General features: G+C 27.0%; 1 protein-coding gene across 2 annotated transcripts; it reads right to left on the minus strand.

The window, feature by feature from the left end:
• Positions 1-1,503: 1,503 nt before the first annotated feature.
• LOC113555915 (tubulin-specific chaperone cofactor E-like protein) lies at positions 1,504-15,975 on the minus strand. Of its 2 annotated transcripts, none has more exons than XM_026960535.1 (8): positions 14,081-14,271; positions 5,274-5,552; positions 4,305-4,501; positions 4,138-4,247; positions 3,821-3,991; positions 3,595-3,746; positions 3,352-3,530; positions 1,504-2,259 (listed from the first exon to the last, which is right to left on the minus strand). In XM_026960535.1, the coding sequence occupies exons 2-8, from the start codon at positions 5,511-5,513 to the stop codon at positions 1,938-1,940; spliced, it is 1,371 nt and encodes a 456-aa protein (XP_026816336.1). In that variant the 5' UTR covers positions 5,514-5,552; positions 14,081-14,271; the 3' UTR covers positions 1,504-1,937. The 2 variants fall into 2 exon arrangements, with proteins under 2 accessions (XP_026816336.1, XP_026816335.1); XM_026960534.1 differs by lacking the exon at positions 14,081-14,271 and adding an exon at positions 15,621-15,975 and having other exon boundaries at positions 1,505-2,259.
• Positions 15,976-16,611: the final 636 nt, after the last annotated feature.

The raw sequence follows: 16,611 nt of genomic DNA on the forward strand, positions 1-16,611 counted from the left end.
ATTAGGAATAATAATTGGTTAAAAAGTTAGAACAATGAATTATAGCAATATTAGTAATGGCCAATGGTCTTAAACAGGGGCGTATTTAGAAATATCTTAAGGGGGGAGGCACAAACAAAAAGTTCAAATTTGTGTACACGGGACGTAGAGTTGTAAAATATCTCATATAATAAAAATAAGTTTAAAATACGGTGAATGAGGGGAAGGTCACGGGCCCCATGGGCCCCTTCCTTAAATAACCCATCGTCGCATCACTATTCACTGATCTATTAATAAGCTACAACGAAGCGACGAAATGTTTTCAGTCTACTTATATAGGTAATGTAAACAGTAAACATTGTAAACAGACAACAGTCAAATATTGGTAAGAGAGAGCCAGGGGTGAGAGGTAATAATATTTTTTTTCATTTAAATTACTAAAATGAAATGCTCTAGAAATTTCTTCCATTACATCTAAAGACTTGGGTATACTTAAACATTTAATAAATGTTTCTGAATCAACATTAATTTATAGTTTATACGAAACAAAATTATTTTATAATATACCTAATATATAAATAATTTATAAATGTTTGTAGGTATCTATATCCTAGATATATGTAGAATGTAGTAGGTCATGTTAAATTTTTAGACCAAGTATATAAGTAGAAAGCAAAACTCTAAAGCTGGTTAAAGTTTAAAAATAGAGTAAATATTAAAAACTTTTATCATTTATTAGATGAAAAAAAAATTAAAGGAAACGGAGAACAGGTGCGCGAAGGCTAATGCGATTTTAAGAAGCAAAAAACAAAAATTCAAATAAAATTAATAATTTAAAATCTGCAGTAATGCAGTGCAATCTTACTCTTAAGCTGATAAAATTATTAATTATACATTACGTTTAATAGTGAGTGATTATTCACAAGTTACCTGGGATAGCTAATAAAAATATAATAAATACTTGTAAAAAAATTAATTAGTTAAGTAAATGAAAAATTAAAGAGGTTAGAGAACGTAAAGGTAAATCCATTATAAATTTTAATGAATCTAAATTTCATAAATTCTGTGATTTAAGTATAATAAAAAAATCTCCAATTTTATTTGTATGACTTGTTTTTAAAATTTGATTGGGTCATTTGGACTTTTTTCCCCATGCTATGACCGCTAAGGTCCTACATTTCAGTAAATCAGGCAGAACCGTTTTAAAACTAAAAAAATTAATTAATTAACTATTATTAATTGAATATTATAAATTAGTAAATATCTTTATTAAAGGAGTTATTGTTATTTTATGTATCATATACAAGGTATACATACGCAATACTTATTATAAAGTATTTAATTTAAAAAAATGAACATTTAGGTAGGTTTTATATGATAAGCAAGATCAATAAAACTTTGAAGGATTGACATTGTTATTATTATCAGCTATTGTTTATGAACGTAACTTTACAAAAATGTATATTTAGGAAAAAAAATAATACAGTTCAATTTAATTATTAATTATAATTTAAAATTAAGTAAATGAGTCTTTATCTTTCTAAAAAATTGAATACATCTAGTATTAGTATTACACACTAAAGTCAAATCATAAAACTAAATTATTATATACTAAGTCTTGAATTGAAAATATACATATTATGGTACATATTGTTCAAATGTTTAAATACTGTAAATATTTGATAGGTTTTGATTAAAACATGTTTTTGTGTACTCAAGCAGAACAAGTACAAGCTGCCAAAAATACAATAATAAGATTATAGTTTTTAAATATTTATTCACCTACATTGGAAACTTGTACTTTCTTCTACTGACTAGTGTATAAAAATAATAATTAAGTTTAATTTAAAAATTATAAAACTAAGCATAGTATTGTGTATTCAATTATATTTAATAACTTTATATCACAGGCCACTAGTCGCTGAATAGTTCGGGTTTTCGTACGCTCGTCAAAGATTTCATTTCTTTGAATCGACTATTATTTGATCTCCTTTAACTATGTTGTAACTGTATAATCTCTTATTGGGAAACTTCATTTCTTCGGGACCAATAACTGAACACACGTGTTGATCCATATAAAACACTCGCATACGGTGTGCTGGTATACCGGAAAATTTTTCCAACTTTTGTTTGAGTTCAGATACAGTTTGATAGACGTCCAAAATATGTTGTTCACATTTGTCACCACAAATAATCTTCACCTGAACTTTGCTTTCAGGTGTCAAGTCTATATTTACTAAAGGATCAAGTTTTCCGTGAATTTGAACCAATTCATTGTACCTGAAACATTTTTACATTAAGGTTAGTTAGGTATTATTTTTCTTTAGATAACAAACTATATATGAAATGTACCTACATATTTACACTATATAATATAACAAATAAATAATAACAGTTTATAATCATTAATAATAGTTACGCATTAAAATATTTAGCCGAGTTCTTTTTAGGTATCTATAAGTATAGTTTAATGTTTAACCCTAATAACCTAGTAGATACCTAAATGTTCATTTTTTTTAATTATAATTTATTGTAATTATTAATTAACAAAAATTTTAACACAAATTATAATATTCATTAATTTAAAATAGGTTCATTAGTTCAAAAGACTTGTCAAAATGAATCCACTTTGAAGATATGCTAAAAAAATATGGTCATAGCTCATAGATTGTAGACTACCTATTATAATATTAAATTTAGTTATTCAGATTCAGAATGATGAATATATAGTGTACACTCTTCATTTTAAAATGTTTAACCGCATTTTTTCGATATTTACCACTAGGAGCTTCAAAAATGCTTACTAATCAATTATAGTGACCTACTCAACGACAAGGTATAGTTGACATCTACTGTATAGCAGATCGGTTATCTATTTTTCCACTTTTTAACTTTATGTTCGTAAACTACACTATCAACTTATAAGTTAAAACATCACATACGTCTATAGGTTCGTACTTTTAATTTCTTAATATCCGATAATTAAATGTTAAAAATTTCATAAAAATGGTCTACAAATCAGTATTATAAAATAAAAAAAAATTTGTTTCTATTGATTGATCAAAATTTGACAGCGGGTTAAATAACAAACATTACAAACATGAGAGTGATAATAATACCTATGGGAGTAACCGAGTAGGAATATAATTTTAGAATAAATTTCATATTTACAAGCATCTTTAGATTCTCCGAACAGTAATTATTTAGGGAATAATGCGTCTAAAAGAAATTATTATTGTTAACACTGTGCATTTTATTATTATGGCAATTACTATTTTTTTTTTATATATATATATATAATAATTAAAACGGTGCAGATAAAAATAATATTTTTGAGGTTAATAGTTAATATACCTAATATTTTTTTTTTACCTTTCTGGTCGTTCATTTTCTGGCTTATCCATGTAATATCTAATTAAAAATCGTTCAGCATCTTCTCTATCATCAGCTGTAATTTCTGCTCCTCCATTCAAGGTTTGTATGCACGTTAATCTTGCGATTAGCAGTTGTCTGCGTTCGTGTTCAGTGTATTCTTGTCTTTCAGAATTTTCCTAAAAACAGAAACAATTAGATTCCATTTCCATTTAAGAATTTAAAAAAAAATTTATCACTTACTTCAAATATCGGGCAGCCTTGTATTCTGAGGTATCGTAATGCAGGGAAGCGTCCCAGGATGTCAACATCGTCCCACGTTCTAATTAAGGTTCTGTTTAGGTTTAGGAATCTGAGATGAGTAAATGCATCGTGTGGCGAATCCAATGTCATATCTTGAGTACAAAATGTTATGATAAAATATCGTAACACGATAATAAAATCTCGTATATTTTGTCTTAAAACTCACCACAAAATCCACTCCCTTGTCTTGGGTAGGATAACAGGCCTAGATGAGAATCTGGCGAAGGTGGTGGAGTCATAAGCGATTGCAACGGACATTCAGCAAGCACCAACGATTCAAGATTTGGAAATGCTCGACCTAGTTTACATACTTCAGACCATGTAGATACAGGGTTTCCTGTAAACGTATATTGCAATTTAATTTTTATATTAAACAATTAACTATAAAGAATTATTATATTATAGGTAGGTATTGTAATTATTTATTATTATTAGTAACTATTTATAGTAAATATATTAAGAACTCTAAAGGTTAGGTTTAACCTGTAAAATGTAGCCTTTTCACTGAGGGCATTTGAATATGCTGACAATGTTCGTCGTCTTCTAAATCAATAACATCGTAATTATTCATGCTCAAGTGTATTTCTTCGACCCTACAGGAGTATTTTGACGTAAGTAATTGTTAATCTTTTAAATTGAAATAAACTTACATGGGTATCCGTTTCAATATATGTCTAAAGCTACGCCATGTAATATTTGTTGAATTCAATACAATACTTTTCAAACATGGGTATATTTCTCCAGTGTCATCGCAAACCTCAATTGCACTATTTATATCTGAACTTAAATTGTTAAAACTTAGATTGGCAAATTTCAGTCTCGGCATAATATGTAATATTTTGAATACCTGAAATTAAATTTTGTAAAAATAATTTATTTTTAACATAGTATCCTATTAAGTATTTATATGGAATATTCATAATGTCCATTTAGAGTCTAAATTTTAGACAAAAAAAAATATGTATAATAATAATGATGATGAAAAATTATTTTAATTAATCTTTTTATTTTTTTATACAAAGGACAAAATTAACATTCAAAAATAAACAAAATTTGTTTTAAAATTATATTTGTTTGATTGAAACGCTTCGTTATTTTGAAATATTTTTAGTTAGTATCTTAATGATCATGGATGTTTTTATCGAGGATATAATCGTATTTTTTTTTGTTTCTTTTTCTATATTATCGAATACTTCATCTTTTAATGTTGTAGATACATCACGTTATACCACTACACAATACACAATATGCATATCATCATATTTGGATGACAAGTATAATATTTAATTTAGAAAAAACTTATCGTATAATCAATATTGTCATATTGATTTAAAATTACATCATAGTTAAAATTATGCACAAATTAGACTTAATATTAGTATTAGGTTAGTTCATGTTTGTATGCTGATGTGCATGTGCAACTGAAACGGTGCGTAAAACCGAAAAAAAAGAATTTAAAAATAAATAAAAGTGTTCATACAATATAATAGTAGTACTAGTACTAAGTAGTGCATATTGCTTAGTAGATGCCTACCTCTATTAAATAGTTACATCGAAAACACGAAAAGTTAACACTTAATTATTATTTTATATTTATAGGTAAAGTATGTAGGACTTACTTCACTCCATCTAGACAAACAGTTCTGAGCTAAATCCAGTTCTTCAACGCCATGACATTTATCTCTCAAGTCGGATTCTTGACCAGCCGAATCAATGTCACAGTCATTTAATACCAATAAATTAGGTATCATATTCCTAGGATTCTTACGTGGCACGTATATTGCTATAGGCATTTGATCGAATGTATCATCTTCAAAACATTCGTACTTCTCTACGATCGCTTCTAAAAGCGACGGCATGGTAACTACTATTTTTTTGTCCTGTTTTGCTTAAATATCCTGCAATCAAAATAATATCTTTTTTTAATTTTTATTCAACAAGAATATAAAAGACAGATAAATAGAAGTATTTTAATTCATTTTTAAAATAATCCAATACAAATATATAATAAATAATGAGTATTATGCGCATAGATAATATTTGTAATGTATACATTCAGTATTACATTCTTTCATGACCCACAAAAAATAATCATTATTTTTATTTATACTGATTTAAACATCAACCAAATTCTGAAATAAACTTAGAACTAAATAGGTATTTATGTTAGACTTAACCGGTTATAGATGATAATGGTGTGTGTCAAAACCTTGAAACTATAGAGGTAAATATCGTGAATTCGTGATGCACAAAGTATTTGATATATTGAAATTGAAGTAAAACTTTCACTTAGAACCTTAATGTTGAAGTGGATAAATTTCGTTTTTTTACAATTAGTTTTGTAAGACCATTGATTAGTGATTTAAGTGATATAGACATATAGTAATACTATAAATACATCATAAATTAATTTCTCAACGACCAGTGGATCATACATTACAATAAAATATAATATATTATTATTATTATAGTCGCTTGTAGATGTAATCTTATGTATACATTTGAAATACATAATCTTTATTGACTAATTTTAAATACTATGACCGTATTTCACATGTTGAAACTTGAATGGTTATGTCACGCTCAATGGAAAATCACAAATGCTGTTACAACTTGAGACCTACGAGGTGTTCTCGACGAACTATGGTGGATCTCTTTAGAATCACCATATAGTGATTGTTAATCATAACCGGTTGCATGAGACCGGTGAGTTCACGTCTGTGGTGGACATGGAATGGACCGATAGATATATACTATCATTGATTATCAACTATTATTTATTATCAGTAGTACTATATGCACATAATATAATGTATAGGTATCTCTGTTTTGACTTGACTTATCGAAACAAGTAAGAAAGTATGTAGTAGATAATAACCGTTTATTTTGTGGTGTGCATAAATTATATAGACCGCTACCACAAGGTTTCATTCATGTTAACCGATTTATATTGCATAATAATAATATGTTTATAAATTGACAAAGTGTAATGTGTATAGCACACAATTATATTTATATTTAATTTACTTATACATATTTAATAGCGTGTAAAAATATTTACATAATTTCGCATAACACATAAATTATACATTATATATTATAACATATTTATACCTCTTAATTATAAAATAATTTGTATCTGGAAGGTATATTATAAAAATTGTATATTTTATAATTATGTTTTATTTACCGAAGTGCCGTTGCTGAATAGTCTCTTCACTTATAAGCCTACTATACGTCTACAAATGCCTGCACAATTAAATAGATATATTTTCGGCTTATTGTAATAAGAATGTAAAGATTAAGTTTAATTTCTCTAGTAAAAATTTAAAAAAAAAATGTTTTTATTAGTATTTTTCAAACAAAGGTTATTGTAATTTTATTTAAGTATTATTTTAAAAATATTATCATTTTCTCATATAAAATAAACACATAACCTAGAAAACTATTACTACCTATCACATCATTGAATGAGTTATAATATTTCATCAAAGGTCAAATATTTAAAATCAATAGTAGCCAGTAGGTATTTGTATTTTGTTACTAATTCATCAGCTACATTAGGATTTAGGATTCAGAAAATGACTTTTCCTGTCTATATAATTCGAGTATAATATATATATATATATATATATATATATATATATATTTATTAAAAATCGTATATCTATAATACCTTATGGTACCTTTCGCATATAAGTATAATATGAACAAAATCGTGATCTCGAAAAACTCGGTCTTCTTATGCTACTCTTAAACCCGGAAAGGTACACGACCTGCGATCGGGTCAGGAACCTGTGTTGTCATTGTATAAGTCAAAGCCAGATGGCATCATTCATGTGTACCTAAACGATTGTTTATAATGTATATATAGATATATTGTATATCAAGTATAAACTATACAGTTTTGTATATTAATTGGTGGACGTCTGTCCTCCTCTGCACTTTTCATTGTCATTAAAATATATAAAACCAAAATGTGTTTCATTTATCTTAGTATATATAATTCACTATTCAATAGTTTTACTCCATTAAAATTTGATTAATTGAAAATGACAGATTTTTAGTAGGTATAACTATAGTTTATAATATATAAAGAGAACGGTAAACATGCAAACGTTATTTTATAGAAACTATAGTATGAGTCAAATGGTTCTACTATTCTTTATTTATACCTAATCATATAGAATTCATATAAGCAGTACTGTGTTCGACAACCATTTTTGATTCTCAGGTCACATTCAATAACTAAAAAGGTTTTATGGCCCGGTTAAAAATAAAAAATTGTAAATTTAATTTAAAAAAAAAAGTTTAATTAATTATCAATACATTTAAGAATAAATAAAATATAATTATGTTACACGAATGTGTGAAAATTATAACTGTTTGGTATAATCCTTAATGTGATTTTTGATGTTTGATATTGTTCACAATTTTTTAAAATTAATTGTGTCAGCTACTCTACTCTTAGTATCTATGATGGAGAATGGCGATGATTATCTGTATAAGCGTGTATGTACAATTAGATCTATTAGATTAAATCATAGTTAAGTATTGTATGATAAATGGAGAAATGAAAAAAAAAAATTAAGACCATAGTGTTTGAACGATTTTCAAGTTTATCTCCACTGTATCTATTATTTCCATTTGACAACATCTTAAAATCAATATTAAATTAATTGGCAAATAATTAAAAATATTATGAACATTGTTACAAGTTTACATGCTTAATAATGCAATAAATTTAAGTTAAAAAAAAACAGTAATATTGATGATTAAAGAAAAATATCAACAGTTTGTATTCTTGTATTTTACAGTTAATATAATGTCATGTGGGACTGTTGCCGAATAAGTGGATACTGACCGTCATCAATGACTTATTTTAGATTTTTTTGTTTGTTTTATTGTGACTTTAATCGAATATAAGGTTCATTGAAAATTGAAATGTGATTTGATAAAATTTTGATTATATATGTTTTTATAAAAGTAATTAGTTTTTTTTTTTTTAATAAACAAGTATCTCTTTGTTTTATAGAACTGTTTAATTTGTTGATATATACTTATTTAAATGGAAATAGGGTATAATTAATGTAATATTTAACATATGATACGAAGAACATGTATATAAATTACAAACTATCAGACATATTTGTATTTTATACTTTTATTTAATTAAGGTACTGCGTTGTAATATCTATAATAAATGATAGATACCAACCCGTTTTTTAGAGTGTGCAATAAAAGGTTACTTTACTATTAATAAGAATGTAATTGCTAGAATTATTTTTTAGTCCTACTAATTTATTATTTCATCATTACATTATCACATTGTTTTCTATAGAATTATTTTTAAAAATAAATAACCCAATGTGATGTATGTGTTAAGTTTTATAAGAAGATATATATATATATATATATATATAATATAGATACCTCTACGTTTTAATAACAATGTTTTGATTTAAATATTGAAACAACTTAATAGTTATTTGTTATTACTTTTGTGTGCTAGTTTTTAAAATTGTATTTTATATTCACACTTTAAACGAAAAAAGAAGTTAATAATATTAATATTAATATAAATATATATATACATGACATACATATTAATTGCTATTTGCTAGCAATACCTGGTTACTTCAATTGTAAATTTAAATATATTATACAAGTATAAATAGATGTTGTGATACTTTTTTATAGCGATGCACCCAACATTTAAAATTTAAAAAAAAATCACGCATTCGGTGATATTACGGTTTGCACTTTAGGCGTTTCAATTCAACGGTTTACACTTAATAGTATCACACACAAATCAGGTACCTCTACCTATTATACTATTATTATATGAACAACTATTATTTTTTTAACATTAATTTTCACGGAATCATGTTAAATTTTCCAAAAAAACAGCGTTACATCAGTTTTTCACGCGAATAATACCGACAGAAAAACCGTTGACCAGAACGGTTCCTCATACCACCGCGTTTTGTCCTTGGTCTGTGTATATGGATAGGACAAAGGAAGCCTGTCACCCAGCTGGTTTAGAAAAAAAGAACTCTCGCGCCCGTTATCGTATCTGTATTTTTGTCTTCCACGTGTCCCCTCTATTTCTCTCTGTTACTTTTTTCTTTTTTCGCATTTATAATATATACATATGTATATATTTATTTTATCATATGGGATGAAATAAAAGTATATATGTATAAAACCAACAGGTGTCTCATGACTGATACTCTGGTCTTCCGCTACAAAATCATTGGTATTATTAGCTAGTATAATATTAGATATCAACTTAAATTATCATTTATAATTAAAACAGATAATTTCATACTCATACACAGTCATAATATGTAATGAATAAACATTTTCACATTTGCTGTTAACTATGTAGATACTCATATTGTATGTATTATAATTATAATAAGTATTAAATGATAGTCATTATAATTTATATTGTATAGCCACACTAACATAAAAATACCTACAACTTTGGGGAATTTTTATATTCTAATCCGTCTAATCAGTAATCAACTTAAGGTTTTAATGTCGTGTAAACATTATTACCGAATGTTAAAAAAAGACTATTGTAATATGATAAAATCATAATATTTTATGATAATTTACTTATAATAGTAATAAATAAAGTAATAATAATAATTTTATTAATAATAAATTTTACTTATTATGTTACAATAAGGCCTAGGAATAATATTGTATAATATTTTATAATGTTACTAATATTTCCCAAACGAATCATTACTATCTAATTATCTATACAACTACCTATATTACTATACAATTGAAACACAATTTATTATTGTATTTAAATTTAATTCGTGATCATTGTTCATTTTGTTTCAATAAAATGAAGAAACAAAAATCAGTTGTATGACTTGAATATTTACTTTATTATATTATAATAATCTTCTTAATCGTGGATTACCTATACATATTTTTCACTTTACATATTGTCAACACAAAGAAAGCCTACCAGTGTAATCGTGATTGACATTTTGATTCTATATATTTAAGTATCTACACCTTACATAATACATTTAAATGTTCATACACATATATGTATTTCTAAAGTCCTAATAGTGCTATTATTCATATATTTATTTGAAATGTAATTTTGTTTTAAAACATTTACATTAGTAAGATAATTTAATTAATTTTACCATATAATAACCATCTATTTAATTGTCCATACGATATGAATCTTCTGTTTTTAAAATTATTTCAACCAAACCAATAATTGTCATTTGCCATATTTATATGTACGTGAATATCTGACAAATTGTTTGTTTAATTATTTTGACATGGCTGTCCTCAAAGTGGTTTAAACTTATGAATTTATGAATTATGATGATGATTTCTGATTACTGACAAAGAAAAATAAGAAATAGAGACAGTGTAAATTATTAATTGTCTTAATAATCATAAAATACTAATTTCATTAATTAAGTGTCACTTAATCTTTAATTTAAACCGTTGTTTAATATGATTTGCATTTCCCAAACACTTATAACAATAATGTGTTGTTTGTTAGATTTTATTTATAAAAGGGTTACGCTTTTAAAATTTGAATAGGTACGCGTCTTAAAATATCATATTATATTTATCATTGACTTTTATTTTTTTTTTAATGCGATTTATATTTTTAGATTTAAAAAATTAATCAACTATAACTCCTAATATCTGAGCATACATTTACAATTATTGTTTTGAACAAAATATGTATTTTCTATATAAGACGAAAAAACATACATGATTATAATATGTATAATTCATATTATCTATTAAAAGATTTAAGTTTTAAACAATATTAATAAATTATATATTTAAATTGTTGAATGGTAAATATTACATTGAATTTGTATTATGTTTGTATTACTAAATATTGTTACACGTGCAATACACAATAATAAAAATAATCATTTTAGGATTTTGTATAAAAAACACGTTAAGTCAATGTCGATAGGTTCAAGGTAGCTGTATTTCAATTAGTAACAAATTCAAATAATATGGTTGTACATTGTCAGTGAAAACTTTAAAATTTATTGTTATTTAATGCACCGTATATACAAATAAATATAATTACCCCAGTGAATTAAACATATTTTGATGAGAACCTTTATTGAATTTAATATTTATAACACATAGTTTGGAAGAGAATAAAGATTTGAATAAAAATTAAATTAAATTATCAATATTTATTTAATGTTTAAATATATTATAGATATATATTTTTAAATTTACGAGTAAATATATGAATATTACATAATTAATTTTTGTAACAATTACAATACACAAATTAAGAATGTATTTTATTTTTTATTTTTTAAACATTGCAACAGAAATTAATGTAACATACTAAATAGTTACTATATTATTATAGTAATATAATATATGCATATAAGTACAGGATATCCCATAAGGATTTACCCATTGCGATATTTCCTTAAATAATTCAGAATTTTTCCTAAACTAGAAAAAATATTAAAAACCACAATGCTAAATAAAATAAAATGTTGAAACGTCAAAATTTTCAAAAATAAACTCTACAAATGGCTATTTTTGAAAATTTGAAATTTTTTACCAAATCATTAAATTAAATTAAATTATTTAATACTTGTAGCCTCAGTAAGTTTAAAAACTAAACCATTATTTCAGAAGATTGCTATGGGTAAATCCTCATGGATTGCATCAGTATATATGTATATATATATTACATTGTTTTTATGAAAAAATGTTTTTCTGTGTTTTGTAATTATGATTTACATATAATATATTATCCTTAATTCTTATAATTTATGTGAATAAAAATAAACTTTTTTAACTTTATTCAATAGTCTATGATATATTTATGGTAATTTTTGTGTAATAATAATTGTATTACAACGTAGGTAATTTATGAGTGACACTGATACGCGTTAGTGTAGATATCATAGAATTATATATTTGTATTATCCATTATTATGGTCTATGTTATCTAAATTGTATACAAATAAAAACTATTGTCTGATAAGAATGTTCACAGTATAATACTAATTAGTATAATTTTGAGTTTTGCCATCATATAATTCTTATTTTATTAGATACTAGTAAATATTATTGTAATTTATACGAGTCGTAGCTCAACAATTATAAATCATTACTAATATATAACACTACAATATAACATTGGAAGGTTACAATATTTATTGTAGTTATGTACCTATATGAAATATATTTTATTATTTAAAATGAAACAATGAATTAAAGAATTATAAGAGCTGATAACGAAGATAATTAAAGGTGTAGAAATATTAAAGAACAATAGACTAAGAATGAAATAAATAAATGAAATTAGTGTACTGATCATTGAATTTAAATTTAAAATAGTGTATGATAACATATTAGAGATAGTTTCTAAAGGTAAATTTTGGTTTTTTTTTTTATTGATCTTGCAGTTCTGCATAATTCGTTTTAATTCGCACTATAATATTTATAGGTGATTTGTTAACTATATTTTCTAAAAAATTTATTTTTTAAAAATTCAATTATTTTTTGTTACTATAATTACAACATACTATAGTGACGTCTCCATTACTATTTAATTCGTACCATAATATAGGTATTTAAAAAAAATCTGATTAATGAAAGTAGGTAGGTATTGGTAAGTTTATGTTTTTACAAAAAAATAATAATATGCTACCAAACTAAAAGAGAACCACGATATTGTAACATATAACATATAGTAACATATAATACATATCTAGAATCTAGATGGTAACGTATATTACTAACGCTGTATAATAATCCTGTTCTTGCGAAATCAACCGAAAATTACGTAAATATATAAAAGTAGTTTTTTGCATTTAATACTGCGACGTTCTGATTTTCTTTTTACATTCATTTCTGCATATTTATTTTATTTTATGCGCAACTTTATTAACACTTATATCACTTATATCTGATTATTATTTAATGATAATTGAGTAAGTATATTGTTTTATTATTTTATAATGTGTTTGTGTATCGATTAAACGTGACTGTAAAATCAAAAAAATAAATAATAATAACACATTATTGTTATTTGAATAACATTAACGTGTATTTTAATAGTGATTTTCATTAAATCCTAATGAATTAGTTGCAAAACATGTTAATAATGTATAGTTACTATATTTTATCCATTAGTTAGCGAAAGAGTTACAAAAATCTATTAATATTCACAATGTTTTATTATTTGTTCATCAATTCGTCGTAAAACCGTTTCGCAACGATTGTCGACCTCTATATAATAGTATACATATAATAATATTAGTATTGTTATTATACGTGTCGTCGCGTAGTCATAATAATTATTGACGATCTACGGCGCAAACCGCCGGTTTGTGCAACAAAATCCTGGACCAGAAATATATAGGTAGTATATTATTACCCTATGATCTGATTGGTAATGCCGGGAAACGAAGCGGTAAGCATAATTATTAGTATACCGATCTGCGGGCAGGCAATCGGGGACACGAGCACACGTAATGGTAGGGTGGGCACACGGAATTCGAATGACCCGTCCTCGGAAAATCGCAAAGTGCAGTCCCGTCGACAATCTGAACGTTTACACGGCGGGTATCGTGAGACCGCGAGTACGATATGCCGATGCAAAGGTAATATTATAATATTACATTATACATTTTCGGCGACTGTGTCGATTTTATTTTCGCGGTCACGCGGTGCTGGACGTCGATGATCGATCGAGCACCATCGTGGTGATAAATAAATTACAATAATGATATATTGTAATAAAACATTAAATAATAAACGTATTTTAAAATTTATTTTAACACTCGTGGTTTTTCAATCTAATCGACCTCGAAAACCGCGGCGGTGTGTTACACGGTGTACTAAGAGTTGTACGCGTAATCGAATTACGACGTAATATTACTACGCGTTCACCCTCCCCCCCTCCCCCCTCGCACGCCGATCAACTTTACGCACGCACCGGAGCGGCTCGTGTAGTATTATTATTGTTATTGTTCCGTCGTGCCCGTCGTCGTGTTTGTAAATAAAAAACAGCTGAACCGTTTAGGCGAGGAGGCGGTGGCGGTGGTGATGGGTGGCGGGTGACCCAGTGGCGGAGGCGACGGTGGCTCGTCCTCTCCCCCCACGCACGACCATCTACGACGAATTTTATATTATACTACAATACGCGGTAGGCCTATCGCGTTTTCAATTTTCCATTTACACGAGTAAACTGTAAATGTATTACATAAATATGATGTTACGTATAACGCGGTTTACGACCCGTTTATCGAGTAAGCCACTACTATAATACTATGGCGCACGATTTATTAATAGAAATTGGGCTAGTTATTGTCTTTAAAATGAATTTTAAACGTCGCAATAGCGCACTTATAATAATATTATTGCTAAAATAGCATTGTTGTGCAGTCAGTCAATCCATGCTCGATAGTCGATACGATGGATCCATATCGTGTTAAATACGATTATATCCAGTAGTGTGGTAACATATTACATAATATAATATGGTCCAAACGGACACTTGACCGAAATAAATTAAAAAAATTGATGATTGGTGATGAGATGTCGTGATTTTCTTTTATATATTATCATTAACAGTAGGTTTTTGGTTATTAAGTATTATCTATACATAAAATATAATAATATACTGAATAGACAAATGAGTTAAAAAATAAAATCGTTTTGCCTATAGTGAAAGTATCACTCACCACGCGGATTTTCGAATTCCTTTAAATTTCCTGTGAAGTGAGAAAAATTCGACTTAAAGCCTAGTTAAACCTGTCACTCGGGGATGCAAATACCTATAAAGTCTAGTGTTTACGACAACAACACGGTTCAGTCATACAGAAAAGTATGTGGGCATAATTATTATTTATTATAATATATAATTAAGTGTATGGGAACATTCTTTTTTATTTGGTTTGAAAACTCGACCTGACCTTGACTTTGTATCCTCAGTCCCCTGCACGAGTCCTTTGTCCCGGCACTGCGAAAGAATCCCAATCTGATAAACGTTTGTGCGCCGCAGACTGCAGTTGTACATCAAAACGAAATACGCGAACGAAGGGAATAAAACCAAAAAAAAATAAAAAAAATATATTAATAGACAATAATAGCGTAAGTAACACTCCAAAATAATTATATTATGTTTTGAGTTTGAAACGATTTCGAAAATTCATGAATTATTTTCGTTCGTATTTTTCTCGTGTCTGTGCGACCCTATGTATACGCGCTGAACAAACGAACTAGTAGTGCACTAGTGCAGTAGCGACGCTCAGAAGACCAGCGATCGGCTGCGTGAGGCACACTCTGTTCTTTTGTTCTTTGCGCGATCCCTACCATAACGCGATTTTGTTATACGATAATATTATATACATATTATCGACCGCGCGGTCGATCCTGGCCGCTCGCAGCGCCACTGTCGATCGCAACACCTCGTGGTGTCTTTCACGTCCGTCCGTGGCTCGTCAACAGTAAAGTTAACAACGCAACTACACTATTATTAAGTAAGAACCATACGTCCTTACCGTTCGAATACGACCACTAATATTATAAAGTAGAAAATACTTTTTAAACACAGGCCATTTTAAATCATACGTACAAATTATAATATATATGGGTGGCAACAATAGGGAAGTAGAGAGAAGCTAAGGAGTGAGGACAAAGTCCCTTAAAACTAGTATGTCCCAATATCATATCATGTTGAATAATTTATTTTTACTTTTTTGGTACGTTTTTATGCTTAAACAATTTAAGACATATTAAGTTATTGATATAAGTTTTAAATTTTGAAATAACTCAAGGATTTATATATTATTGTTGTAGTAGCTCGAAGCATGCAGCAGAGTAACTGAAAGATATAGTTTTGCATAGATGACGTATTTAAATAGTGATAAAATATATTTAAAAAAATACGTATTTAAAATATAT

The sequence above is a fragment of the Rhopalosiphum maidis genome, chromosome 4 (assembly GCF_003676215.2).
Source record: "Rhopalosiphum maidis isolate BTI-1 chromosome 4, ASM367621v3, whole genome shotgun sequence".
Classification (NCBI taxonomy): domain Eukaryota; kingdom Metazoa; phylum Arthropoda; class Insecta; order Hemiptera; family Aphididae; genus Rhopalosiphum; species Rhopalosiphum maidis.

What these genes read in the sequence shown, in the direction of transcription:
- LOC113555915 (XM_026960535.1), bottom strand. Translation starts at nt 5,513, where the DNA reads ATGCCGTCGCTTTTAGAAGCGATCGTAGAGAAGTACGAATGTTTTGAA. An exon ending in ACAAGGGAGTGGATTTTGTG is followed by an intron (nt 3,747 to 3,820) that starts GTGAGTTTTAAG and finishes TTTGTACTCAAG; the next exon opens with ATATGACATTGGATTCGCCA. An exon ending in AAGGCTGCCCGATATTTGAA is followed by an intron (nt 3,531 to 3,594) that starts GTAAGTGATAAA and finishes TTCTGTTTTTAG; the next exon opens with GAAAATTCTGAAAGACAAGA.